This window comes from Oncorhynchus mykiss, chromosome 13, assembly GCF_013265735.2.
Source record: "Oncorhynchus mykiss isolate Arlee chromosome 13, USDA_OmykA_1.1, whole genome shotgun sequence".
Classification (NCBI taxonomy): Eukaryota; Metazoa; Chordata; class Actinopteri; order Salmoniformes; family Salmonidae; genus Oncorhynchus; species Oncorhynchus mykiss.
The window spans coordinates 16,521,990-16,549,277 of NC_048577.1; the positions used below are offsets into that span (position 1 = coordinate 16,521,990).

The window sequence follows — 27,288 nt, forward strand, 5'->3', positions numbered from 1 at the left end:
TGCCGGGTGCAAGCGGCGTCATCCTGTCATCCTAACCTTCTGTGCTGACCTCAACACAACCCTGGGGACTTTAACCGATGTTATCGAATGACAAAATGCACTTTGTTTTTAGAAGTAGGCACGTGTGTTCACTTTGGTGGTAAGATGGTAAATAACGGTTTCTATGTGTTTGTGAGTGTGTGTGTGTGTGTGTGTGTGTGTGTGTGTGTGTGTGTGTGTGTGTGTGTGTGTGTGTGTGTGTGTGTAATTATGGGTTTTGAAATAGCTCATATCTTGCAACAGAGTTTGTTTTTCAGTGATTAAGGATCGTTTACGTTCATTTAATAAATCTTTCGGGGGTTGGCATTAGATTAAACAGAACAGACAGTTTGAAACTTATTCTAGGTATGGTTCGTAACAGTAGTCTGTGAGAACACCAGGATGACTAACAGATGCCTCAGGTACTTCTCTATCTGTGCCGTTCCCAATAAGCAGAAACCTGTGATCAGTTAAACATTTCCTTAGCCTAACCGTAACCACTATCAGGTAAAGCTAAATCTGACCTTAGATGATTACCTAGGGGGCGTGTTAGACTTTACAGTAGCAGCTAAACAGACGTGTCCTGGCTCATGTACAGTGCAGTGGAGTCATTAAGTTAAATGAATAGAATATGTAACATAATGCGTGTGGCAGGCTTGGGAAAAAAGTGATTTGGTCTGACAGATACCACCTCTGATAGGGAATATGAAGTGAAGGCAGCCTGGAGGTTTGCGTGTGGTAGGTGGAAACAAGTATAAGGCCCACGTTCATTCCTGTCACGTGAAATTTCACGAAGCCCTAATAAGGTAGAATGTTCCATGTAAATCCTTATAAGAGAATACTGTGCCTAAATAAGAATGTGTAGGCCTACAGTACTGAAGGGGGAAAAAATAGCTGGACTGCTGCATGTCTGTGTATACATAGAGATAAGAGGACGCTGGTTTTATTGTAAACACGATGTATATATTTTGGATGTAGCTGGAAAGCTAAAGCAGGAAAATAAAATCTTTCCTAAAGTAAAAAAAAAAAACATCTGGGGAAGAAAATGTTAGGACTGTTACAGTTCAGATGTAAGCGACCAGTATGTTGAGGGCAGATGTTAGTCAGAAGGCCCCCCGAGGACCTATAGGAGCTCTGTACCTTAGGCTGCCCTGGCTATAGCCTGACTGTAAAAGGCTGTGTGTTGATTTAACTAGGGCTGAAGAGAGTGATTGTAACAGCACTCCGAGCAGCATACGGTTTACCAAGACGCCAGGGATCTCTCCAAGTGACTTATAGAAGAGAGTTCAAACTGTCCAAGTATTGTAGGAAATATACTTTTAGCCAAAGGAACACACATGATTCTTGACATTTGAATTTTTTTTGTTTGTTTTGTTAACTTTTTTCTCTCCCCCCCCCGATGCTATTCTTGCTTTCCGGCGTCACGGTAATGCGAGACGACAATGTGAACTTTGGGCCAACAAATTGTGGCCCCGTTGTCTGACGTTGCTACTCTCAGGAGTCTGTGCAAGTCTGTTCAGGAATACAGCTAGGTTTTTATCGCTACTTGTCATCACTGTCTCCCGTCAAGACTAGGAGTGCGGGGGGGATTCAGATAAAACGACTCCAACATCACACCCCTCTGCTACCCGAGATACCACTGTACTCCTGTCAATTGGCACGGCTCGCAATTAGGATCAAATGGGCTATCTATGGAACATGTGACCAACCCCCTTGTCTATTTTTATCATAAGGGGGATGACAACATTGGCACTTTGAATCCCTAGAGAACAGAAACATGCACAGTATGCCATAGGTACATCAAAGCCTTGGCTAACGCTAGGTTATCGCATGCTATGTCTATCGCTATGGTATGTATGCTAAGCCTTGGCTAGCGCTAGGCTATCGTATGCTATGTCTATCTCTATGGTATGTATGGTAAGCTTCATTGCATGCCTCGATAATGCACAGCAGGGCAGTTATTTTACAGCCTATGTGCTCTAGTGGTGCAGACATACTAGGGCCAAATGTTAGTCATACATAGGTATCGTTTGTAAAGACCTTGTCATCAGATCTTAGAGTGGTTCACATTAGGTTAGAATAACTATCACTAACCTCATCCACCTTAAGAAAATATATGTCATTCCCAGTCAGGAGACACTATGTTTACAGTAGGTAAACATGTTACAATACCTAACATGACTTTGGAGTGGACAAAACGCACCATTACATTCTGTATGACCATAAGGTGCTCACCGTAAAGGCATGGGTGATCACCAAATGCCATAACCTCCTAATTCTCTCATTGTCCATCACCTTACCAAGACGCTAGAAGTGAGGAATGGTATGGAGATGTATGTGTAGGTGTGCATGCATGCTTTCTTAACATACCTAGCAGTTGCACTGCACGGGTCAACCCATAGACATCTATCAGCCCCCACAGAGGTTCTCCTGTTCTCACCCCACTGAAGAACAACATCGGGTTGGACTCATTGATTCTATAGAAGACCCGGCCCTTCTTGTCCACCCAGAAGGCAATGACGTTCCCTTCGTTGGCGAACTCCTCAGGTAGTGCCTTGGCCCAGAAGCCACTCTGGGAGACCAGGTCAGGACAGGCATACTTGGGCAGGCTGTCTGGGTTGATACGGGACGGGTCTTTAGCCGTGAAGCCCAGACGGAGAGCTCCGCTCCAGCAACACTGCTTCTTAGTGATCTGTGGAAGGAGGACAGACTATGATAGGTCGATGGTCTTACAGCAGTTTGTCGTAGCATAAGAGTGTAAAGGTCTAGGATTGTACTTCATAAGGAAGTCTAAATGTTGCCTTGAAGTTTGAAGGTTCCCTTTGTGTATTGTCTGTCAATGAGATTTCATTTTGTGACCGAGGCCTATACAATGCTGACAGGTTGCAAAAGAAAGCAAGTAATGGGCCTATTTGGTTTGTTGAGTGAATGGCTTGCCTTGGTTGTATAACTGTACCAGGGTTTCCATTAGTAAAATATGGTGGCAGACCTTCAACAGGCAGCATTTTAATTTACCGGACATTGCAGCATTTTCATTTTCCCGGACATTGAAGATATTTAACGGACCAATACGCATTGGGTGCGTAACCTGATTAGGGCGTCCACCCACAGTGACAGAAATTCCATTTAGATTATGGCAATTCATCTCAACAGACCATGCGACTCTAGGACGCAGTGGCGTGCGTCCTTCTTACAGAAATTCAATGCGCAATTTGAAAATAACTGCCACATTTGATTTTCCTCGGCTAACAACAGGAGTAATGAACAGCAAAATCACTAGCCTATGTCAATCTGCTATCCCCCATAGTTGAAAAGTGCACCTATTCTATTGGACAGCTTGTCGTTCCGTGTGAAAGAAATAGGCTATTACAAACTAAATCTGGGACAGCTGTGGGACGATAGTTCCCAAATTCATACAACTAGAAGACCTAGGCTACATCTCCAAAACAATGTAAAAAGCAATGACGCTCGTGCAACTGATCAGAATATTTAGCTTAAAATATTGATACGTTATTATTTCTTCACATTATAAGTGCAGCAATGCGCACAAGGCAGTAGGAAACATGCACATGTTTGTTTCATAATGCAATTAGCAGGAAAACACAGTTGTCAGAAGCGCACAGAGAAAAATATATACAATACAACATGAGAGGAATAGGCTACTGGTTTCAATGGCATATGGAAGTCTTTATAAAATAATTGCCTGTACGTTTGGTTGGATTTTGGCGAGGCTACTTCGAAGCCAGGTAAGACATGCCTCATAACATGTACTGCAGTAAAACGTTCAGGTTTCAAACAGTTAAGTATATGTTTTCAAAATTCATACTGCCTTCAGCTCATTGCAAATTGGTGTGTGACACACTAATGCCTGCCTAATTTCCTATGCACTTGACTGGCGAATGGGAAGCGCAACGCAATTACCAGTTGAGAAATAAAAATAGTAGCTCTTTTTAATCGTGGCCATCAAAACTGTTTTAAAACAGGCGATTGCATTAAGAATTGCACAATGATTGGGCTTATAAAAGCACGTTTCACTACAGCACCAACGAACCAGCTGTTTGATGAGCTGTAGCAGAAAATCTCACGCTACAGCGGCTGTTATTTCAATCAATGAATAGGCTAAAATTCCCCGGACATTTGGCCGGAGCCAAAAATGATTTAGTAGCTTTTCTTTCTTTTCTACCGGTTAACGGAAATCCTGAACTGTACCTAAATAAAACTAATGCAAGACAAACGCCTACGTTGTCTTGAGGTTTAAGTGTACTTCAGAGCAGGGGTTCCCAAACCTTTTTCACTCAGGCCCCCATTCCAGCATCGGGGAACATCACGCGTTCCCCCCCAGCGAGCGAGCCAAGTCTATTTCTATGGGCACAAGCACTGTTCTCTTCACACCCCTCTTGTTGGCAATATTGCAGGATTAACACTTATTTCCTGCAGTTCTACACATTTTGTCATAGGGTGAGGAGAGAATTTATCAGTTTTAAAGTGAATTTTCTTGCAATTCCATATATATATATATATATACAGTGCCTTGCGAAAGTATTCGGCCCCCTTGAACTTTGCGACCTTTTGCCACATTTCAGGCTTCAAACATAAAGATATAAAACTGTAATTTTTTTGTGAAGAATCAACAACAAGTGGGACACAATCATGAAGTGGAACGACATTTATTGGATATTTCAAACTTTTTTAACAAATCAAAAACTGAAAAATTGGGCGTGCAAAATTATTCAGCCCCCTTAAGTTAATACTTTGTAGCGCCACCTTTTGCTGCGAATACAGCTGTAAGTCGCTTGGGGTATGTCTCTATCAGTTTTGCACATCGAGAGACTGAAATGTTTTCCCATTCCTCCTTGCAAAACAGCTCGAGCTCAGTGAGGTTGGATGGAGAGCATTTGTGAACAGCAGTTTTCAGTTCTTTCCACAGATTCTCGATTGGATTCAGGTCTGGACTTTGACTTGGCCATTCTAACACCTGGATATGTTTATTATTGAACCATTCCATTGTAGATTTTGCTTTATGTTTTGGATCATTGTCTTGTTGGAAGACTAATCTCTGTCCCAGTCTCAGGTCTTTTGCAGACTCCATCAGGGTTTCTTCCAGAATGGTCCTGTATTTGGCTCCATCCATCTTCCCATCAATTTTAACCATCTTCCCTGTCCCTGCTGAAGAAAAGCAGGCCCAAACCATGATGCTGCCACCACCATGTTTGACAGTGGGGATGGTGTGTTCAGCTGTGTTGCTTTTACGCCAAACATAACGTTTTGCATTGTTGCCAAAAAGTTCAATTTTGGTTTCATCTGACCAGAGCACCTTCTTCCACATGTTTGGTGTGTCTCCCAGGTGGCTTGTGGCAAACTTTAAACAACACTTTTTATGGATATCTTTAAGAAATGGCTTTCTTCTTGCCACTCTTCCATAAAGGCCAGATTTGTGCAATATACGACTGATTGTTGTCCTATGGACAGAGTCTCCCACCTCAGCTGTAGATCTCTGCAGTTCATCCAGAGTGATCATGGGCCTCTTGGCTGCATCTCTGATCAGTCTTCTCCTTGTATGAGCTGAAAGTTTAGAGGGACGGCCAGGTCTTGGTAGATTTGCAGTAGTCTGATACTCCTTCCATTTCAATATTATCGCTTGCACAGTGCTCCTTGGGATGTTTAAAGCTTTGGAAATCTTTTTGTATCCAAATCCGACTTTAAAATTCTTCACAACAGTATCTCGGACCTGCCTGGTGTGTTCCTTGTTCTTCATGATGCTCTCTGCGCTTTTAACGGACCTCTGAGACTATCAGAGTGCAGGTGCATTTATACGGAGACTTGATTACACACAGGTGGATTGTATTTATCATCATTAGTCATTTAGGTCAACATTGGATCATTCAGAGATCCTCACTGAACTTCTGGAGAGAGTTTGCTGCACTGAAAGTAAAGGGGCTGAATAATTTTGCACGCCCAATTTTTCAGTTTTTGATTTGTTAAAAAAGTTTGAAATATCCAAGAAATGTCGTTCCACTTCATGATTGTGTCCCACTTGTTGTTGATTCTTCACAAAAAAATACAGTTTTATATCTTTATGTTTGAAGCCTGAAATGTGGCAAAAGGTCGCAAAGTTCAAGGGGGCCGAATACTTTCGCAAGGCACTGTATATATATATATACAGTGGGGCAAAAAAGTATTTAGTCAGCCACCAATTGTGCAAGTTCTCCCACTTAAAAAGATGAGAGTTCTGTAATTTTCATCATAGGTACACTTCAACTATGACAGACAAAATGAGAAAAAAAATCCAGAAAATCACATTGTAGGATTTTTACTGAATTTATTTTGCAAATTATGGTGGAAAATAAGTATTTGGTCAATAACAAAAGTTTATCTCAATACTTTTTTTATACCCTTTGTTGGCAATGACAGAGGTCAAATGTTTTCTGTAAGGCTTCGCAAGGTTTTCACACACTGTTGCTGGTATTTTGGCCCATTCCTCCATGCAGATATCCTCTAGAGCAGTGATGTTTTGGGGCTGTTGCTGGGCAACACGGACTTTCAACTCCCTCCAAAGATTTTCTAAGGGGTTGAGATCTGGAGACTGGCTAGGCCACTCCAGGACCTTGAAATGATTCTTACGAAGCCCCTCCTTCGTTGCCCGGGCAGTGTGTTTGGGATCATTGTCATGCTGAAAGACCCAGCCACGTTTCATCTTCAATGCCCTTGCTGATGGAAGGAGGTTTTCACTCAAAATCTCACGATACATGGCCCCATTCATTCTTTCCTTTAAACGGATCAGTCGTCCTGGTCCCTTTGCAGAAAAACAGCCCCAAAGCATGATGTTTCCACCCCCATGCTTCACAGTAGGCATGGTGTTCTTTGGATGCAACTCAGCATTCTTTGTCCTCCAAACACAACGAGTTGAGGTTTTACCAAAAAGTTATATTTTGGTTTCATCTGACCATATGACATTCTCCCAATCTTCTTCTGGATCATCCAAATGCTCTCTAGCAAACTTCAGACAGGCCTGGACATGTACTGGCTTAAGCAGGGGGACACGTCTGGCACTGCAGGATTTGAGTCCCTGGCGGCGTAGTGTGTTACTGATGGTAGGCTTTGTTACTTTGGTCCCAGCTCTCTGCAGGTCATTCACTAGGTCCCCCCGTGTGGTTCTGGGATTTTTGCTCATCCTTCTTGTGATCATTTTGACCCCACGGGGTGAGTTCTTGCGTGGAGCCCCAGATCGAGGGAGATTATCAGTGGTCTTGTATGTCTTCCATTTCCTAAGAATTGCTCCCACAGTTGATTTCTTCAAACCAAGGTGCTTACCTATTGCAGATTCAGTCTTCCCAGCCTGGTGCAGGTCTATAATTTTGTTTCTGGTGTCCTTTGACAGCTCTTTGGTCTTGGCCATAGTGGAGTTTGGAGTGTGACTGTTTGAGGTTGTGGACAGGTGTCTTTTATACTGATAACAAGTTCAAACAGGTGCCATTAATACAGGTAACGAGTGGAGGACAGAGGAGCCTCTTAAAGAAGAAGTTACAGGTCTGTGAGAGCCAGAAATCTTGCTTGTTTGTAGGTGACCAAATACTTATTTTCCACCATAATTTGCAAATAAATTCATTAAAAATCCTACAATGTGATTTTCTGGATTTTTTTCTAATTTTGTCTGTCATAGTTGAAGTGTACCTATGATGAAAATTATAGGCCTCTCTCATCTTTTTAAGTCGGAGAACTTGCACAATTGGTGGCTGACTAAATACTTTTTTGCCCCACTGTATATATATATATATAAATATATATAAAATACTTTTAGGAACCACTGCTTTAGAGCACTTGGCTGAATTAACTGTTGTGCTTGCTGCTATTCACTCATCACTGTTTAACCAACACCCAGTAAAGCCACAACCACTTGCCCTGGAGCCATAAGCAGTATTGACCCAGTGCTTTGACTGTGTTGACATGCTGGCTTGTTAGATGGAAAGCTGCTAAGCCTATTTGGGGAGACACAGGAACAGAAGAGGGAAGCAGCAGTAGACTGAAAGAAGGATTTACCTGGACAAGCTCATAAGCTAGATGTGTGTGTGTGTGTGTGTGTGTGTGTGTGTGTGTGTGTGTGTGTGTGTGTGTGTGTGTGTGTGTGTGTGTGTGTTAGTATCTCTCTCCGTATCTTGCGTCACCATCTTTGGAGCTTATGGTGTCAGCATCCCACCATGTATAGAACATCCTACAAAAGTTCCCTACAACTGGATGTTCTGGTGCCTCTCTGGCAGTTCAACATGTTGATTGGGGACCTCGTTGAGGGATGGGCTTTTTTGTTGTTCTTGAAAAGGTTCATAAAAATCAACAAATAAAATGAATCTACCGTTGTTAGAATACTTTGAACTCTGTAAATAAACCTCCTTGGGTGTGGTGTTGTGTCCATCTAAATCTCTACATACCTTGATCCGGACCTGCTCGTACAACGCTACCGGCCTGTTGCTGAAGGTGATGGCGTTACAGAAGCTGGCCTGCCTCTTGACGGTCCTCTGGGCCAGGTCCATGGCGATCTGGGAGCCCTTGGTGTTCGGGTGGAAGAGCAAGGCACTTATGGCCAGGCCTCTCCTCTGGCCCCCGCCCACAACGCCACACTGCTGGATGGGCAGGCAGCGCTTGGGCTTGTGGTGGCATCGGTGGGTGGTGGAGGGGAACGGACCGCCCAGAGAGTCTGATGGATAGACAGAGGGGTGCCATCAGAATGATATTCAACCCCTTCTAATCCTTTATACAGCATGGGTTTGTGTTCTATGTTGCTATGCGTCTTGTACTGTATGTACCACTCATCACCACGCATGAAGTTCCTTACCAGGAAATATATAGGATTAAATCTAAATAGATAATTTAGTCCATTAGTGCCTCACTAGGATCATCTACACAGGAAATCTTCAATATGAGTGTGTGCCTGAGTCCTGACTACTGGTAATGAATAAGATGCAGAGTGAATGAATGTGTTTACCAATGACTCAGAGAGCAGGTGGCGGTTCTAAAAATCGGTCCCCAGTCACCTACTACACTGCAGCAGCCAGCTATGCTCTCAAAGACACACATCTCATTTCAATTTCATGGCTCCTTCAACTGTTCTGGCTATAATGTGAGACCTTTATCATGTCATGTGAATGGGACATTTGCCTGTTTTCCCCTCATGAAGTTCCCTCACAGAAAATAAAAGTTATTTGAATTTAATTGAATATAAATACAATCATTAGAATAGGCGTAGTTCTTGCTCAGCTTTAGCTGAAGTTGGATGATTGTCACATATTAGAATGTGTAAATTGCCCCATGATGCCGATCTAAGCACAACGTCATGTTTGCCCACGTTTATGGCAAAGGTTATGATTTAGGGAGGCTATAGCTGATCCCAGATCTGTGCCTATGGGGAGCGTCTATGGATTTCTAGGCCTCTTCCTACTAGTTTACCTCTTACTACAATCTGACTTGTTTGATTCACATAAACAGCAGTTGCTCAGTAATCCAGTCGGTCCTCCAGCGAAAACCAATTGCCCATGCTGTTGTTTAACGTTTTACAATGTTTGAGTAGGAAATGACGTTTCCCTCCCTGTTCATTGCTTTGTGCCTGACCTTATGACCTTAGGACTGGCAAATACAGTCAGTGGTTGATGTGCACCATCGCTGACCCAACATGATCATCCTGTTGTGAGTATTGATGTCAAGCCTGAGTCAGTGACAACGTGGCATTCTCAGTTAGGATAAAGCATCATTACTGTACAGTGTAGAATATAATACAATACTATTATAGTATCCATGTTTATAGTATAAACCACATGTAAATGAACTTTGAGTTTAATTTAATATTATTTATTGATATAAGGAGGGGGGGTGTCCAATAACCTCGTATTGTCTCGGGAAAATGCATACAGTTCATCATGTGACTCATATAAACAAGTACAGGGAAGTACAAACGGACAGGAAACTACAAACTACATGATTTAATCTAGTAACGGAATCCAAATAGATATTCTAGCGCATCATTAGGAACTGCAATACTAGGAAAGTTCCAGTATGGTACAATATATCATATGACTCATATAAACCAACTCAGGGACGCACAAACTACATGATTTGATTACTATCTACAAGTATAATGTAAATAGAGAACCTAGTGCATTAGGAACAAACCATAGGATTTCACTTCTATCTAGTCCAGCCACATCTGTTATAACACATCAGTAGGATCTGCAACGGAAAGCTTCAGTATTATCATGACTATTAGGAATTACATATAAATAGGTAATTTAGTCCATTAGTGCCTCACTAGGACCATCTGCATAAGAAAGCTTCAATATGAGTGTGTGCCTGAGTCCTGACTACTGGAAATGAATAAGATGCAGAGTGAATGAATGTGTTTACCAATGACTCAGGGAGCAGGTGGCAGTTCTAAAAATGGGTCCCCAGTCACCTACTACACTGCAGCAGCCAGCCATGCTCTCAATTTCATGGCTCCTTCAACTGTTCTGGCTATAATGTGAGGCCTACACTGTGTACAAAAATGTAGGAATACCTTCCTACTATTGAGTTGCACCCCCTTTTGCCCCCAAAACAGCCTCAGTTCGTCAGGGCATGGAATCTATAAGGTGTCAAAAGCGTTCCACAGGGATGCTGGCCCATGTTGACTCCAATGCTTCCCAAAGTTGTGTCAAATTGGCTGGATGTCCATTGACCATTTTTGATACACACGGAAAACTGTTGAGTGTGAAAAACCCTGCAGTATTATAGTTCTTGACAAAAAACGGTGCGCCTGCTACCTACTACCAAACCCCGTTCAAAGGCACTTCAATCTTTTGTCTTGCCCGTTCACCCTCTGAAAGGTCCACATACACAATCCATGTCTCAATTGTCTCAAGACATAAAAATCCTTCTTTAACCTGTCTCCTCCCATTCATCTACACTGATTGAAGTGGATTTCGCACTACAGAGGGTAGTGTGAACGGCCCAGTACATCACTGGTGCCAAGCTTCCGGCCATCCAGGACCTCTATACCAGGTGGTGTCAGAGGAAGGCCCTAAAAATTGTCAAAGAATCCAGCCACCCAAGTCTTAGACTGTTCTCTCTGCAACCACACGGCAAGCGGTACTGGAGCGCCAAGTCTAGAGGCTTTTAAACAGCTTCTACCCCCAAGACATAAGACTCCTGAACATGTAATCAAATGGCTACCCAGACTATTTGCAGTGCCCGCCCCCCCCCCCCTCTCACACCACTGTTACTCTCAGTTGTCATCTATGCATAGTCACTTTAATAACTCCACCTTCACCTCACGGTCGTCGTATAGAGGAGACCAAGGCGCAGCGTGGTAAGCGTGCATAACTCTTTTAATGAAAGAACGAACAAAGAACAAAACTATACAAAACAACAAAACGTGACGCTATATGACTAGTGCAGACAGGCAACTAAATATAGAATAACAACCCACAAAATACCCAAAGAAAATGGCCACCTAAATATGGTCCCCAATCAGAGACAATGATAAACAGCTGCCTCTGATTGAGAACCAATCTATAGGCAACCATAGACATATAAACCCTTAGACATACAAAAAACCCTAGATATACAAAATCCCCTAGACACAATAAAAACTAAACAAACCACCTCGTCACACCCTGACCCAACCAAAATAATAAAGAAAACAAAGATAACTAAGGTCAGGGCGTGACAGGTACGGCCAAAATGAGTGCACTAAAAAGGAAATAGGGAGCCATTCGGGAGGAAGACACTACTTTATCAATAGATACCCACTGCGTGTTTAGCCCATACAACCACTTCCTCACTCAGGCCCCATAATCAAGCATCATGTCCTTTGTCTTGGCGTTGGGGCAAAGGGAGAGCATTCATTGAATGGGGCATACATGGTCGCAGCAGATTGGACAGTGTGTGTGTGTGTGTGTGTGTGTGTGTGTGTACAGTATGTGTGTGTCAGGCCAGATTGAACTGAATGCATTAGCGACAACTAGCGAAAGGAGAGCCGCAGCTGTTGGTTGAGGGAAACAGGGGTTAAGTGTGAATTCACGTTCCTTAGCAACCCTCAATCTCTGCGTCAAAGGCTAGATTTGCGGGGACGGCTCAGGCTTGATACGGACAGATGCTATTTGTTTGCTAGCAGACCACAGATGACTGATAATTGCATTTTAGTGCTACGTTTTATCAGGACAGCATTGCAGGCTACAGTAGGATCACTAATATTTCCAAACTCATCTCAGCCTATCTGAATGAAAGTCATTTTTCCATAAAGGATTGCTGTGTTTTATGCTTATTGAAAGGCTGTCTGTCAATGCTTTGGAGCGATGCCTACAGATATAGGATATTCATTTGACCAGTTTCTAACGCAGGTTGGCGTTTCTTGTCATGAGTCTTGTCCTGGAGGCAGAACGGAGCGATTTCCTTTAAATAGCCCAGCGGTTAGCTTTTTGGTCTGAATTTAAAGAGGTGCCCCAGTCTCCTTTTCACCTCATTCAACACCTGATTTACTTAACACAAGGCACATCTCAATAGGTGGTCCAGGTATGTCATGTTCTCTATTACTCCTCTATTGTTCCTCAAGCAAGGGGGGAGTCCGATGACATCACAGATTCCCAATCAGACCAACTCCTAGAATGCCCTACTAAAAAAAACACACTCTTTTGCTCAGATTTTGTTGTTGTTTGTTTACCCTTTACTGTCTGTACTTTACTGTATTCATACTTGGGATATTGCTTTTCAACAGTAACAGTTCTAACCATCGCTGAAGGACATTTTTAAGGATAGGGTTAGGCATTAGGGGCAGTTTGAATGATGAGCGATGTTTGAACTTCTTCTGTTGAAAAGCAATATCCCAAGTAGCTGTACCAGCTAGTGAACACTCCGCAGAGCTGCCTCCAGAAGAATATTCATGATGAAAAATGCTAACCTGCGTTTCGCAGAAACGAATCCTGCAGCAACAGGAAATGTGAATTATTATGTGGATTATAATAAATTGATATTTCATTGTAGGGGTTGATGCATTTTTCATTACAGCAGATCAAGTTAGAAATGTAAAAGTGGAAATTACAACCTTTAGAAGCCTTATTGAACTTGAATACACTAAAAGCCTCCATTTCCTGCTGTACAGGAAAATGATCATTAACAAAAGAGTGGTCAAATTAAGATCCTACGTCTGTACCATCGGAGGGATGTTATTCAGAATGACCAACCTTCCCAGAGAATTCCACTTCTAATTCTCAATAGGTGGGCTCCCGAGTGGTGCAACGGTCTAAGGCACTGCATCTCAGTGCTAGAGGCGTCACTACAGACCCCGTTTCGATCCCGGGCTGTATCACAACCGGCCGTGATTAGGAGTTCCATCTTAACTGGCTGGCCTAGTTAAATAAATACAAAATTCCCAATGCCTGCAATTTGACCTCAAGTAACATCTGCGGAAGGATGGAAGCATATTGGGTGACGTAGCCGATGATTACGAAGCTCCAAGTGTGTAACAGGTCCTTCCACCTCATACATACATACTGTTGATAGGATTTCACATGCCTAATTTGTGCTCTCGCTGCCATTGGTTACACTCTTAGAAAAAAAAGGTGCTATCTAGAACCTAAAAGGGTTCATTGGCTGTCTCCATATGAGAACCCCTTGAAGAACCCTTTTGGTTCCAGGGAGAACCTTATTGGGTACAATGTAGAACCCTTTCCCCAGAGGGAAAAATGACCTGGAACGAAAAAAGGTTCTCCCATGGGGACAGCCAAAGAACCCTTTTTTCTGAGAGAGTAGTTTTAGAGTTGAGGGTACAATTCCTACAGTATAATAGTGAGATGAAAAAGCCCAATTATGGGAATTGTTTCGGTGATGTTCTGTGTGCACACATAGTTCACACATGGAGCCACTCTCTTATTCAAGCTCTGCATTGAAACATTGTTTATAATGATGAATACCTCATTTTGATTCCATTAGCCAAAGATGATTAATTAGCTGTTAGCGAGCTATTTTCGAAGGCGAAAAGCGAGCTAGGAGCCTAAGTTACGTGTCCAATTTGATTGATTTCTTTCTGTACACAAAAGAGGTAACTCTATGAATCAGGTAGAGAGGAATGCAAGACACAAGGGGTATTTAAATAAAAATAAAAAGTTATTTGTCACATGCTCGATAAACTAATAGTGAAATGCTTACTTACGGGCCCTTCCCAACAATGCAGAGAAAGAAAATAGAGAAATAATAGAAAGGTAAAACACGTAATAATAAATACACAGTGAGTAATGGTAACTTGGCTATATATACGGGGTACCAGTACTGAGTCAATGTGCAGGGATACGAGGTAATTGAGGTAGATACTGTGTGTACAAATACCGTGCATTTGGAATGTATCCAGACCCCTTGACTTTTTCCACATTTTGTGTGTGTGTGTGTGTGTGTGTGTGCATGTCGGTGTCCATTTAAAATCCTTACATGACTGCTCTCTCCCTCTAAAAATGTATTAAATAGTTTTTCCCCTTCATCAATCTATGACAACGTAAAAACAGGTTTTAGACATTGTTCCAAATGTATTAACAATAACAAAATTGAAATATTACATTTACATAAGTATTCAGACCCTTTACTCCAGTCTGTGACCCTTCGCCCCAGTCTGTGGGTCTGAATGCTCTGGAGCAGGTTTCACTCAAGGATCTCTCTGTACTTGACTTGGTTCATCTTTCCCTCGATCCTGACTCGTCTCCCAGTCCCTGCCGCTGAAATACATCCCCACAGCATGATGCTGCCACCACCAGGCTTCACAGTAGGGATGGTGCCAGGTTTCCTCCAGATGTGACGCTTGGCATTCAGGCCAAAGAGTTCAATCTTGGTTTCATCAGATCAGAGAATCATGTTTCTCATGGTCTGAGAGTCCTTTAAGGGGCATTTTGGCAAACTCAAAGCGGGCTGTCGTGCCTTTTACTGAGGAGTGGCTTCAGTCTGGCCACTCTACCATAAAGGCCTGATTGGTGGAGTGCTGCAGAGATGGTTGTCCTTCTGGAAGGTTCTCCCATCTCCACAGAGGAACTTCTTCCATTTAAGAATGATGGAGGCCACTCTGTTCTTGAGGACCTTCAATGGTGCAGAAATGTTTTGGTACCCTTCCCCAGATCTGTGCCTTGACACAATCCTGTCTCGGAGCTCTATGGACAATTCCTTTGACCTCATGGCTTGGTTTTTGCTTTGACATGCACTGTCAACATTGGGACCTTATATGTTTGTGCCTTTCCAAATCATGTCCAATCAATTGAATTTACCACACGTGGACTCCCGTCAAGTTGTATAAACATCTCAAGGATGATCAATGGAAACAGGATGCACCTGAGCTCAATTTCGAGTCTCATAGCAAAGCGCCTGAATAATTATTTAAATAAGGTATTTCTGTTTCTTATTTTTAATACATTTGCAAACATTTTTACAAACCAGTTTTCGTTTTGTCATTATGGGGTATTGTGTGTAGATTGATATGAAAAACAATTTATTAAATCCATTTTTGAATAAGGTTGTAACTTAAGAAAATGTGGAAAAGGTTAAGGGGTCTGAATCCTTTCCAAATGCACTGTAGGAAGGGATAAGGTGCTCCTATCAGATCGTGTAGTTGCTCCAGCAACGTGTCCAAAGTTGGTGTCTGTCACACACACAAACACACGCATGCACACACGCACACACGCACACACACACATGGCTTTAAAATGGCTCTATTTAACCTACTAGTCCGGAAGCTGCCTCCCATGACACAGCAACATCCTCATTAGTGTGTGTGTGTGTGTGTGTGTGTGTGTGTGTGTGTGTGTGTGTGTGTGTGTGTGTGTGTGTGTGCATGTCGGTGTCCATTTAAAATCCTTACATGACTGCTCTCTCCCTCTCTCCCAAAGGTCAAGGATGTCTCTTTATGGATAAACATTGTGCATACTGTGGTTCTCCTTCCGTAGCCTGGATAAGTGCGTGTGTGTGTGCAGGCGCGCGTGCGTGAGGACTTATTAATGACCTCACAGTAATGACAAGTCTAATCCCTGTCGGAACACACACGGCTTCTGTATGACTAAGAGATGTCATCCTTCAATGAACATCTTTGTAAAAGTGTAAACTAATCTTCCTGCTGTAGTTGTATAACTAGACTGAGTGGCCTGCGTCTCAATTGACAGCCTATTCCCTATTTAGTGCATGTACTGTATATATCTATGTAGGGAATAGAGTGCCACGACACACCCTTGGAGCAGTGTGAGGGAATGTAATTCTTATCTACATACTGCACGGGTTACTTACAGTATAATGGCATAGAATGTGAATAGTGTTCCATCAGCTAGGATAAATATTCAAATATTTGTTCAGGAGAACAAACTGACATTGGAGTAATGACTTCCTGGTTGTATCTTAGCATCGGGCACTTTCAGTTATAACTGTCATTCATATAATAGCACTTGAGTCCTCATTATGGTATTGCCCACATAAAACAGAATTAGTCCTCATAATACTATTGTCTTCATAATACACATGGTACTAGTCATCATAATGCTATTGTCTTCTAGGCTTGGGCGGTATACCAGACATCGCATACCGGGGTACTTGGAAATAGCCACGGGATGGTTTCTCAATACCGTTGAAACTATTTAGTTAAAGTTTTTCATAGTACATGGCCTCACACATGAATCGAAATACAAATATTTGTAGCTATTCTTTGAAGTAAATACCTGCAATCAACTTGTGCAATACGTTTCACCTGTCACATTCATTTGGTCCGAAAGTCGTTTTCATTGCAAGCACCAGCGTACTGTTAGCTAGCTAGCTTACGTTAGCTGGCTGGTTTGCTAGTTAATGCTACGTGAATGAGCTGTGCAGTAATATTATTTGTATCTTTGCAAGCCATATGCATTGCTTGTTATAGCCTCATGTTAGCTAGCTAACATTGAACCTAGTTGGTTGGCTTTAGCTCACCTGCAGATTTATGCATGGTGCATGATAGTATGGGTTGGCATTATGGGTCTAAAAAAGAAGACTCCACTATGCAAGTAACCATTTCAATGTACCGTTTACACCTTCTGTTTCCTCTGTATGTGACAAATAAACATTGATTCTACTTGATATAGTATGTGTTTACCAGAGACGGTCATGTGAAGAAGAACACCAAAGTCAGATTAGGATATAGACCAAGGATTAGATCAAGTGTATTTTTACTACTACTTTTTGCTACTACTCTCACCACTTTTAGTCTTAATCTTTGGTTGTTTAATACACTAGCTGATACACTCTGTTTAGTACATGGCCTCACGAGTGAATCCCTAAAGACATGGGTAGGGCTAAGGCTTAAGAGGGTGTGAACGATGCTAAATTGGTGTAGATAAAGAAACGCTCTCCAGTAGGTGTACCAACCCATTTACGGGCCATTTTCTCAAAAGTGGGTTTACAAGTTGATCACCTTTCAAAGAATAATTCATTTCCCATAGTTCCCGAACTGCAGTGTACGATATACAACTTTCTAGTCTCTACTTTTATCAATGTAAAAAACACAATTTCAAATTTTGCAACATAGGAATGAATCAAGGTGGTGGGTCACATATGAACATTTGGTTACCGCCCAAACCCATTGTCTTCATAAAACACAAGGTACTAGTCAACATAATACTATAATGTCTTCATAATACACATAGTACTAGTCATCATAATACTATAATGTCTTCATTATGCTTCTTCTTCACCTGCATTGCTTGCTGTTTGGGGTTTTAGGCTGGGTTTCTGTACAGCACTTTGAGATATCAGCTGATGTACGAAGGGCTATATAAAATAAATTTGATTGATTGATAATACACATAGTACTAGTCAACATAATACTATAATGTCTTCATAATACACATGGTATTAGTCCTCATAATACTATAATATCTTCATAAACACATAGTACTAGTCAACATAATACTATAATGTCTTCACAATACACATAGTACTAGTCCTCATAATACTATAATGTCTTCATAAAACACATAGTACTAGTCATCATAATACTATAATGTCTTCATAAAACACATAGTACTAGTCAACATAATACTATAATGTCTTCATAATACACATAATAATAGTCATCATAATACTAGTCTCCTTATAATACACAGTTACGATTCCACAAGAAAACGGGTATTGTGTCATACTATTGTCATACAATGTGCCAATCAAAGCATAATGAAGCCATAAACAGAATCGCTGTGGCAACATAGGGCAAGCAGGTTTATAAGAATGCAGGGACAATGGAGCTTGCCAGGGTGTCTATCAGCAACTGAGACCCACAGCAAAGCAATGAGAACCTCCCCACTCTCCTCTTCATTGAAGTGTGGGCTGGGTGTTAGCCTAGCGGTTAATAGGTTCAGCAAAGGAACCCTAAATGTTGCTGGTTCGAATCCCCAAGTTGACTAGGTGAAATCGGCCGATGTGTCCTTGAGCAAGGCACTTATCCCTAATTGCTCCTGTAAGTCGCTCTGTACAAGAGCGTCTGCAAAATGACAACAACAAAAAATGAAACAAAATACAAACTAATTTCCACCTGTCACCCATAGCTCCCCAGGCTTACTTCTCTACAAAACACAGCTTAATACACACATCCTCCAGAGATCCGGGACCAACACACAGACATGCACGAGCACGCACACACAGGCTTGAACGAATGCACACACACACACACACACACACACACACACACACACACACACACTCTGGGCAGACGTTTAGCCTTATGATCACCCCACAGTCACTTCTTATTTCACCATAGCAGCACCAGGAATAGAGGATTTGAATGTTTGCTTACAAATACAGGAAATTGGGGGATTGAAAAAGTTCTATAAAATAAAGATTACACAAAATAAATACAGGACCTGCGTTTCATATTCAGTTTCACATTTCTTTCTGTAAGCATCTGTTGGCAATGGCGTTTACACAAGATTGTAGATAAGCCTTAGGCATGGTGACAAACAACATTTTAACGATGTTTGCATAGGTCGTCTGAACAATGTGTATATCATTTCGGTCATCAGCAAATGGCGTTTCGGCTTGAAATGATGAACTATGAAATGAATCAACGAATCACACTCACATAGATCAAGCTAACAATATACTGTACAGCACTAGCATTGTCTCTTATTGCAGTGCCTCTATGCATCATACATTTGTAATGTTTGTGTTATAGACAAGCAGTTTGTGTTATAGACATGTGTGTAAACAACATATTGGTAATATAGGTTTAGACTGAGGTATACGAGCCTTTAGGTTACTAAGTGTAAATGTGTGAATGACAGCTGCTATGACAGAGATACAGATCAAGTGGGTAAAACTCAACACTATCCTCCTGGGTTTACAGGTAGGAAGAGATTACTGCCAATGATACTGTAGCTATGACTGCCTTCTGCTCTACTGCTCTTCTAACTGGGCGCCAGCACTTATGTTTGTGGTAACCTGGGCTACCTCATCTGCTGCTAGGCAACGACATGACAACACCATTGTTTTGCACTTGATAGACGCATGTTTCGAGAGTCGGGACTGAGCAGATGTTCAAGATTTTCAAGATTAAAAGAGGAAAACTATTCCTGTGCGCAATTCCATAGATAACACACAAAAAAATATATACAAAATATACTACCAACTCAAGCTAAATTTAGCGACATTGCTAGCTCCGTTTTCAAATAGCCTTTCCCTCTGCTTCAACCGAGACTGTGTCAGCTGAATAATTTAGACATCCCTGTCATGGCGTCATGACGACCTGAGAGTGAGTGCAAGGTGAGCTGTCCAACTTAATAAAGACCTCACGTCATGACTCTCGTCTCGCTAAGTCGCTCACCTGAGCTCACCCATGTTGCCACATTCCCCCAGAGAACAGTGTTAAGCAGCTGCAATCAATAAGTAATACTCATTTTAGCTTCGATATGGTGTAGTATGACAATATAATGACCCTATGCTCCTCCACAGTAGGTTTGTAGAATGCTTTGTGGAGGAGCCTGATGAGAGTATATTGATTGCAAGCAGGACGCTATTTTTACTGACACACATGTAGGCATGCACACGCACTCACTCACACACACACACACACACACACACACACACACACACACACACACACACACACACACACACACACACACACACACACACACACACACACATACACAAAGTCGTTATGCGCCGCCTCAAAGGTGACCTGTCAAGTCAAGAGGAATATGATGACAACAGGGGTATGTGCATTGTCACAAAGTGTGTATGTGTGTGTGTGTGTGTGTGTTGCTATGTGTGTGTTGACTCACGTTAACCCAGTCTGAATCCACAGGGAGGGAGACACTGGTGGCACCCACCAATGCCGCTTGACCCCCGAGACATGTGTTCCTGTCACACCATGGCAAGAGGCCATGACTAAACACACTGGGCACTACTCTGTTAGTAGACCCCGTCTTACTGCTGGGGCGGCAGGGTAGCCTAGTGGTTAGAATGTTGGACTAGTAACCGAAAGGTTACAAATCTGTCGTTCTGCCCCTGAACAAGACAGTTAACCCACTGTTCCTAGGCTGTCATTGAAAATAAGAATTTGTTCTTAACTGACTTGCCTAGTTAAATAAAATTAAAATAAACTTCTCCTACTTTTTTCTTTCTCTCTCCCTATTTCTTTCATGTTCTCCCTCTCTCCCTCTTTGTGTCTCTCTCCAGTGACTTGAGACAGATGATATGTGTAATACCACTTTAGCCTTTAATCATGAACAGCCTCTTGGCCTCTGCATGATGAGTGATCTGTGTGCATTTCTTCCATCCCATGACTATATCCAAATGACATTTCATATTCGAAAGGACAAGGTGAGATAGGGAACCTTGATAAGACTTTCACATCAATCAGCAGCTCGTATTTGGAGACTGAACTTCCTATAGAGGATCTCTCCCTCTCCCTCTCTCTCTCTTACGCACGCACCGGGGTGAAAGGCTGGCCCACTTTGAGACGATAAAGAACCTCAACAAGTGCTCCCAACACATTCAGCAGAGAAGTCAATTACGCAATCAAGCCCCAACACAACACTGTCCTGATCTGGGCTTTTCACCACTTCACACTAGCCTTTACACCGAAACTCACTCACTTAAAATCATACTTACAGTTAGATTTCAGCTAACTCCTTTCATATAGAAACAGCAAGTGCAGTGTAAAACCAAGAAAGTAGGCTAGTAAACATGGACTCCTCTCCCTCTCTCAAGGCCTTTGACCTTGATCCTACAGTGAGAAGCCACGCACACACACCTACATGCAAACACACACACGCGCACACACAATCATTCTGCTGTCTTGTCCTGTCGTCTCAGGCGCTCCTGCGTCCTTATCTACCTAATTGGATTCATCAATGGGCTTCGATTAGACCTAATGATCAGGTGGTCTGACTCCTGGGAGGCTGTGCGGGACTTGATGTCAGTATGGTGGTGGTAAGCCACTCCACGGCTACAGGTCCAGACAACTAAGTCAACATGTGTTATCTAGACAAGGCCTTTAGTAACCTGATCCAATGCATCGCTGCAGCATTGTGTTTTTATGAACTGTATATTGTATTTATTACGTTACTTGGATGGATGTGACTGTACATGTTATTACACGTGTTCTGACCTACACGTGTGACAGCCCATAGACTTGAATAATAGAACACGTAGCTTATGCTCACTGATAAACGATACGGCGTTCTATTCATTTTCTGAATTACAGCCTTGCAGCAACTGACTTGTTTCCCCTTGCACTGAAGGGTCCAAGCGCAATGAATACATGTCATGTTTATTGTTAAAATACCATTTCATAGACCCACGGAATCCTTTCAAATGTTGTTCTTCAGAGACATTTACTGTAATTCTGGGACTTGGCAATAAGGCTATGCACAGGATGAGCTAAGCTGTGATAGCCTACATAAACACAAGTTGATTTATTGATTGGTTTGGTTGGCCCACTAACAGCACAGCTGGATATGACTGACTTCCCCCAGTGCACAGAGTGTGGGAAACCCCCACACCAACGTGAGACAACTGAAATACACTGAGGGGCTTGGGGGGGTGGGGGGAAACCCCCACACCAACGTGAGACAACTGAAATACACCGAGCGGCTTGGGGGGGAAACCCCCACACCAACGTGAGACAACTGAAATACACCGAGGGGCTTGGGGGGGTGGGGGGAAACCCCCACACCAACGTGAGACAACTGAAATACACTGAGAGGCTTGAAATACACCGAGGGGCTTGGGGGGGGGGGACCCCCACACCAACGTGAGACAACTGAAATACACCGAGAGGCTTGAAATACACCGAGGGGCTTGGGAGGGGGGGAAACCCCCATACCAACGTGAGACAACTGAAATACACCGAGGGGCTTGGGAGGGGGGGAAACCCCCACACCAACGTGAGACAACTGAAATACACCGAGAGGCTTGAAATACACAGAGGGCCTTGGGAGGGTGGGGGGAAACCCCCATACCAACGTGAGACAACTGAAATACACCGAGGGGCTTGGGGGGGGGGGGGGGGGGGGGGGCGCAACTTTCTTACAAACTGCGTCTACAGTTACTATCATCAACAGAAGACGATTGAGGAAGTACGCAAACGATGGCATCAACGTGGAAACGGATAAAGGGATGATAGACGAATATTGACATCAGCAGGTTTTCCTATGAATTGCTATAAATTATTCAACTGCATTCAATACAAAATATATCCAATCGACCCAAAGGAAAAACCTCAATGTTTGTATTTCTACTAGAACACTGATCAAAGGGAATAGCCTTCTGTAGCCTAGCCAATGTATGCACATGTCTATAATGAACTGTCTCCAGTGTGACATCTGTGTGACATCAGAATTTGGGTAGCCTACCTGATACACACGCAACGTTGTTTTACGCGACAGGAATTGCACTCTCCAACTATTCTCCATTATATTGCATATTGAACGAAACGATAACCTACAGTGTGTACAGTATAAGCAAAGGTGACGTGATCCATGTGTATCTAAACGTTATTTTTCCTTACCGTACAAGGCATTTCGCGTTATCTGGCCTCCCATGACTACAATTCCAGTCGGCAGCCCTTATATCCCGGCTCTCAATATTCAAACACTTGCGGTATTGATGCACATTCCAACGCCGACAACATGATTGGAGGCTACATCCAGAACGGTCGATTCTTTCTCCTGATTGGAATATAAACACAGTGCACTCCAGCTTCCCTAAGCACCAAGCAGAGCGGTAGTGAAGGCGGCTCCCCCATTCACTGTGCGCCCTCAGCGCCTTGAGCCCCACTCACACACAGACATTTACATAAAAGGTGGAGTCACGACAAAGCGTTATTAACGCGCTCGCTGCCAGTTTCCAACCATCATAAAGGATATGAGTAACATGGACACTTGGATAATTTCATTGTAGGCTTTACAGGGGAATAGAATAGAATGGAACATTGCATTGCCTTCCAGAGAGGATGTGTCTTGCAAATCATTTTAAAGAACTGTCAATATAAAATAAAATGTGCATAGTATACAATGGAGAGTGTGGACATAGGCAGACTATGTGAGAGCTATAGGCTATGCTGGAGCGCTAGTTCTATGGGCTTATCTCTCACAGTGTCCTCCCGTCTCTCTCATGAGTAACCGCACTATGTTTGGGTCCAGAGTGGGGCAGAGGAACCAAGCGGTCACATTCTTTACCCTCAGCACTCTGCCTTTCACTTCAAATGAGTCCCTTCTGCTTCCTGGTGTGCCTCGGTGCCCCTCTGCCCCTGGCAGACAGCCTGGGTTACCCCTCAAGAGTCACGCCTCTGACTTAAGCTGTCATCACGTATCCACGGTGACATCGGAGCCCCTCCGCCTCGGAGTAGTTTACATTAGCCTCAAGGATGTTCGCTGCTTAGATATCTCTTAAGGGTGATAATGGCTTTGTGAATGACTAGGAGTGACAGATGTAAGTGATATTGGCAAAAAAGGGTGAATGAAAAGGCTTATGGGCTGAGTGTTTCTATCGGGGGTTAAATTGGGGTGGGTGGTGGTGGATCTTGGGAAGGCAACCAACGTGAAGAATAGTTGAACCGCATATAGGCCCACTATCTTGACCTTCTGCGTTGTACAATGAATGGAAAATTCCCCTCCAATCACTCATTCCCGATTCACACGTGCCACCACTATTATTATCGACTGAAAAAAAGAAGGACTAGCGAACAAACCATATAGAGCCTATTAAATGACTACTGCATTCTAATTCCCAATTCTATGGAGCTGTTCAAAATAAAACATTTCGATCTATGCTGGAGAATTCTATTCATTTTACCCAGTGAGACATGGCATTGTTGTGTGAGGGTGGTGTCATAAAGGTTCCATTTGGAGTATTCAGAGGAGAGTGATGAAAACAACTGGTTAGCTAAGCCCTTCTTGTTTGAGTTGAAAACATTACCATTGAATCATACTGACAATAATATTGACCATTTCCCCCTTTAACGATTCCGGCTACATAACCATAACAAACACTTGAGGCTGGATGGTGGCTTCAATCTAAACTAAATCAGGGCCGCAAACCGAAGGTTCGTTTTTTGTAGATCAGGCGGTATACTCACACATGGTGTGCACATTTTGAATATAAACATACATGCATCGAGTATGATTCAATTGGTGGAATGAATTGGAGAGGAGTTTTCAATGGCCTAGATGCTCCCACACGACCACTGGGCCTAAATAAGTAAGAATGGGTGTGTGTGTGAGTGAATGAGGAAAACTGCTGTTGTCTGACACGGCTTACTTTCAAATGTTCGTCACGTCACCAATTGACCAAAGTCTACACCAGGTGGTAGTGCTAGTACCTAGGGTGATCATGCCAAGCTTGACCCCAACCAAGTTCCATGAGTGGACTCGGACGGACTTCCTGCCTGCTTTCCCCGAAGGCCATCATGTCTTCTTAAAGATCGATGCTAAATGTAGCCTAATTACAGTTCAACACCGGTTCAACACTTCCTTGAATTTCCTGACATTCATGAAGACACGCTTGGCGAAAACACTTCTGTCCCTTGTCTTCCTGTTTTTAAGAACAGACCTCCTCCATGCGTGCCATCTTAACCTTTTAAGCGATCCTCTTTGACCATGGCCCGCAGTCCTATATCTGTTACATGACTAAGTCTGTAAAGTTGGGTTCTTTGTGAATCCAGGTGTAGATACTGTATCCTTACGTAACTCACTAAAATAAATAAAAGTGGTCTGGTTCTGGGATCCCCCCCCCCCCCCCCCCCCCCCCACACACACACACACAAACACACTCACTCCAAACACACTTTTATTTTAGTGTCTTTGGGAAAGCTTTACGCTCCTTATTGTCTTGACTCAAAGGGAAAGCCCTGACAGCCCTGGCTCGTTCCATTAGTAAGTACCCCAGCTGTCCTGGTCCGTCCTATCCCACAACATATTTTTGGGCTATGTCCTGTTTAGCCTCAGCAATGGTTGCCAAACACACACACACGCACGCACACTCACACACACACAGCGTTTAGGATTTACGACTACTCCATTGTGTGTTCTTTATCTGTGGTTGCACCAGACTACAGGCGGTGAGAATTGTATGTCCATAATAACGGGAATATGGGTTGGAAAAACTGTCTTCAGTACATCTGTCATTCTCAAATAAAATTAAAAGGAAGAAAGAATCATTAATAGGTCTTATCTTTTTGTTTAGTTTGATTCGTTTCTGCCTCTGTTTATTATCCAAAAGATATTGAGGTTGTGTCTCAGGTCAATGTGACTGTGCCTAGTGATTTATTTCAAATGGATACTTCCTATGGGAAATTAGCCTTAGTGTAGACAAAGGTGCAAGCACAAACACGCGCACACGCACATACACGCACACACACGCACACGACCTAAAGGGGAACATGAACAGTGTTAAGTTACACTGTATGCTAACAGAATGTCAGTTGATCATTAACTGTCTGCTTCCTAGTTATGCTACAAGAACAAACATGTTTGTTGGCTTCTGGCAGTTTGGTTGTTTGAAAATCAAATCTCCCATGACTATTACCAGTGAAAAGGTAAAAAAAAAAAGATATGAGGGGGATTTGTGGGAATTGATGGGCGACGTTTGACTAATTTCCAATACCAGTATCAGGCCTCATCACTATGTTAAGTAAGATTTGTAAATTTGACTGTATATAGATTTTTCTATTGTATGTATTGTATTGTATGTCTGTTTATCCCATGTGTAACTCTGTGTTGTTGTTTTTGTCACCCTGCTTTGCATTTTCTTGGCCAGGTCACAGTTGTAAATGAGAACCTGTTCTCAACTGGCCTACCTGGTTAAATAAAGGTGAAATTTAAAAAAATACAAAAATGAAGTATCTGATTCAGTTGATGACGTTACCTGGTATATTAACGAGGGGACATTAACCTTGTGGGAGGTATCTGTACCTTGATCAGTCGATCAGTCGATTCTCTTACCAGTCTGTACCAAATCGAGAACAGTTTGATAGATCAAGAACAGACGGCGCTTTATGATATCAAACTATAGCTGAAAAAACATCAACAGATCATTTTCATGGCACCTGGAAACCAGTCGGACATGTTTCCAAGAAAATCGTAGCATTCGGCTGCAGCCTGGGTTAATATATTAGCATGATCCTGCCCTCCACTAACAGACACACATCTTCTCCCACCTCCTGACCTAAAAGTGTAACAAACATGAAATTGTGTCCGTATATAAACAGCAATCTCACCAAGACAAATGAGGACACAAAGACTGTCCAATACAATACAACGACAAGGTAAGCTACACACACACACACACACACACACACACACACACACACACACACACACACACACACACACACACACACACACACACACACACACACACAGCCACCTATCCCTGAGTGCCTGGTGACATGGAATACGTCAGCAGATGCTTGAGGAGGGACATTGGACTGGGTCTTTTTAAAATTCATTTTAATTCATTTATTTGATTTTATTCATAATACAAAAATCTACATCAAACATGTCTAACAAACCAAACACAGGTATTAAAAATGCTCAAACATGCAAAAAAATATATTCTGAGAGGGCCGTGTGACGCGTCTGGTGCAAACCTTAGCCCTTTTCAGAGCCAGCCTCCAGCGTCCCATCACTGGGTCATGCGCAACATATTACTGGGTTACACGACAACATCATATGATCTGAGAAAGAGGGGATGAGAGAAAGAGAGAGAAGAGAAAGAGAAGAGAAAGAGAGAGAAGAATGGAGTGGGTATCAAATAAACATT

The 27,288-nt window shown here is 42.7% G+C and overlaps 1 protein-coding gene across 1 annotated transcript in view; it reads right to left on the reverse strand.

Annotated features, from left to right (window-relative positions):
- The window catches only part of LOC110485784 (E3 ubiquitin-protein ligase NEURL1), a 61,482-nt gene extending 38,193 nt beyond the window's left edge, over nt 1-23,289 (reverse strand). Inside the window, exons 1-3 of the mRNA XM_021556950.2 lie at nt 23,036-23,289; nt 8,442-8,707; nt 2,389-2,710 (exon numbers count right to left, since the gene is read on the reverse strand). Coding sequence (XP_021412625.2) covers nt 2,389-2,710; nt 8,442-8,707; nt 23,036-23,069 — 622 coding nt within the window. The 5' untranslated portion in view covers nt 23,070-23,289. The remainder of the gene's footprint in view (nt 1-2,388; nt 2,711-8,441; nt 8,708-23,035) is intronic.
- Between the last annotated feature and the right edge of the window lie 3,999 nt (nt 23,290-27,288).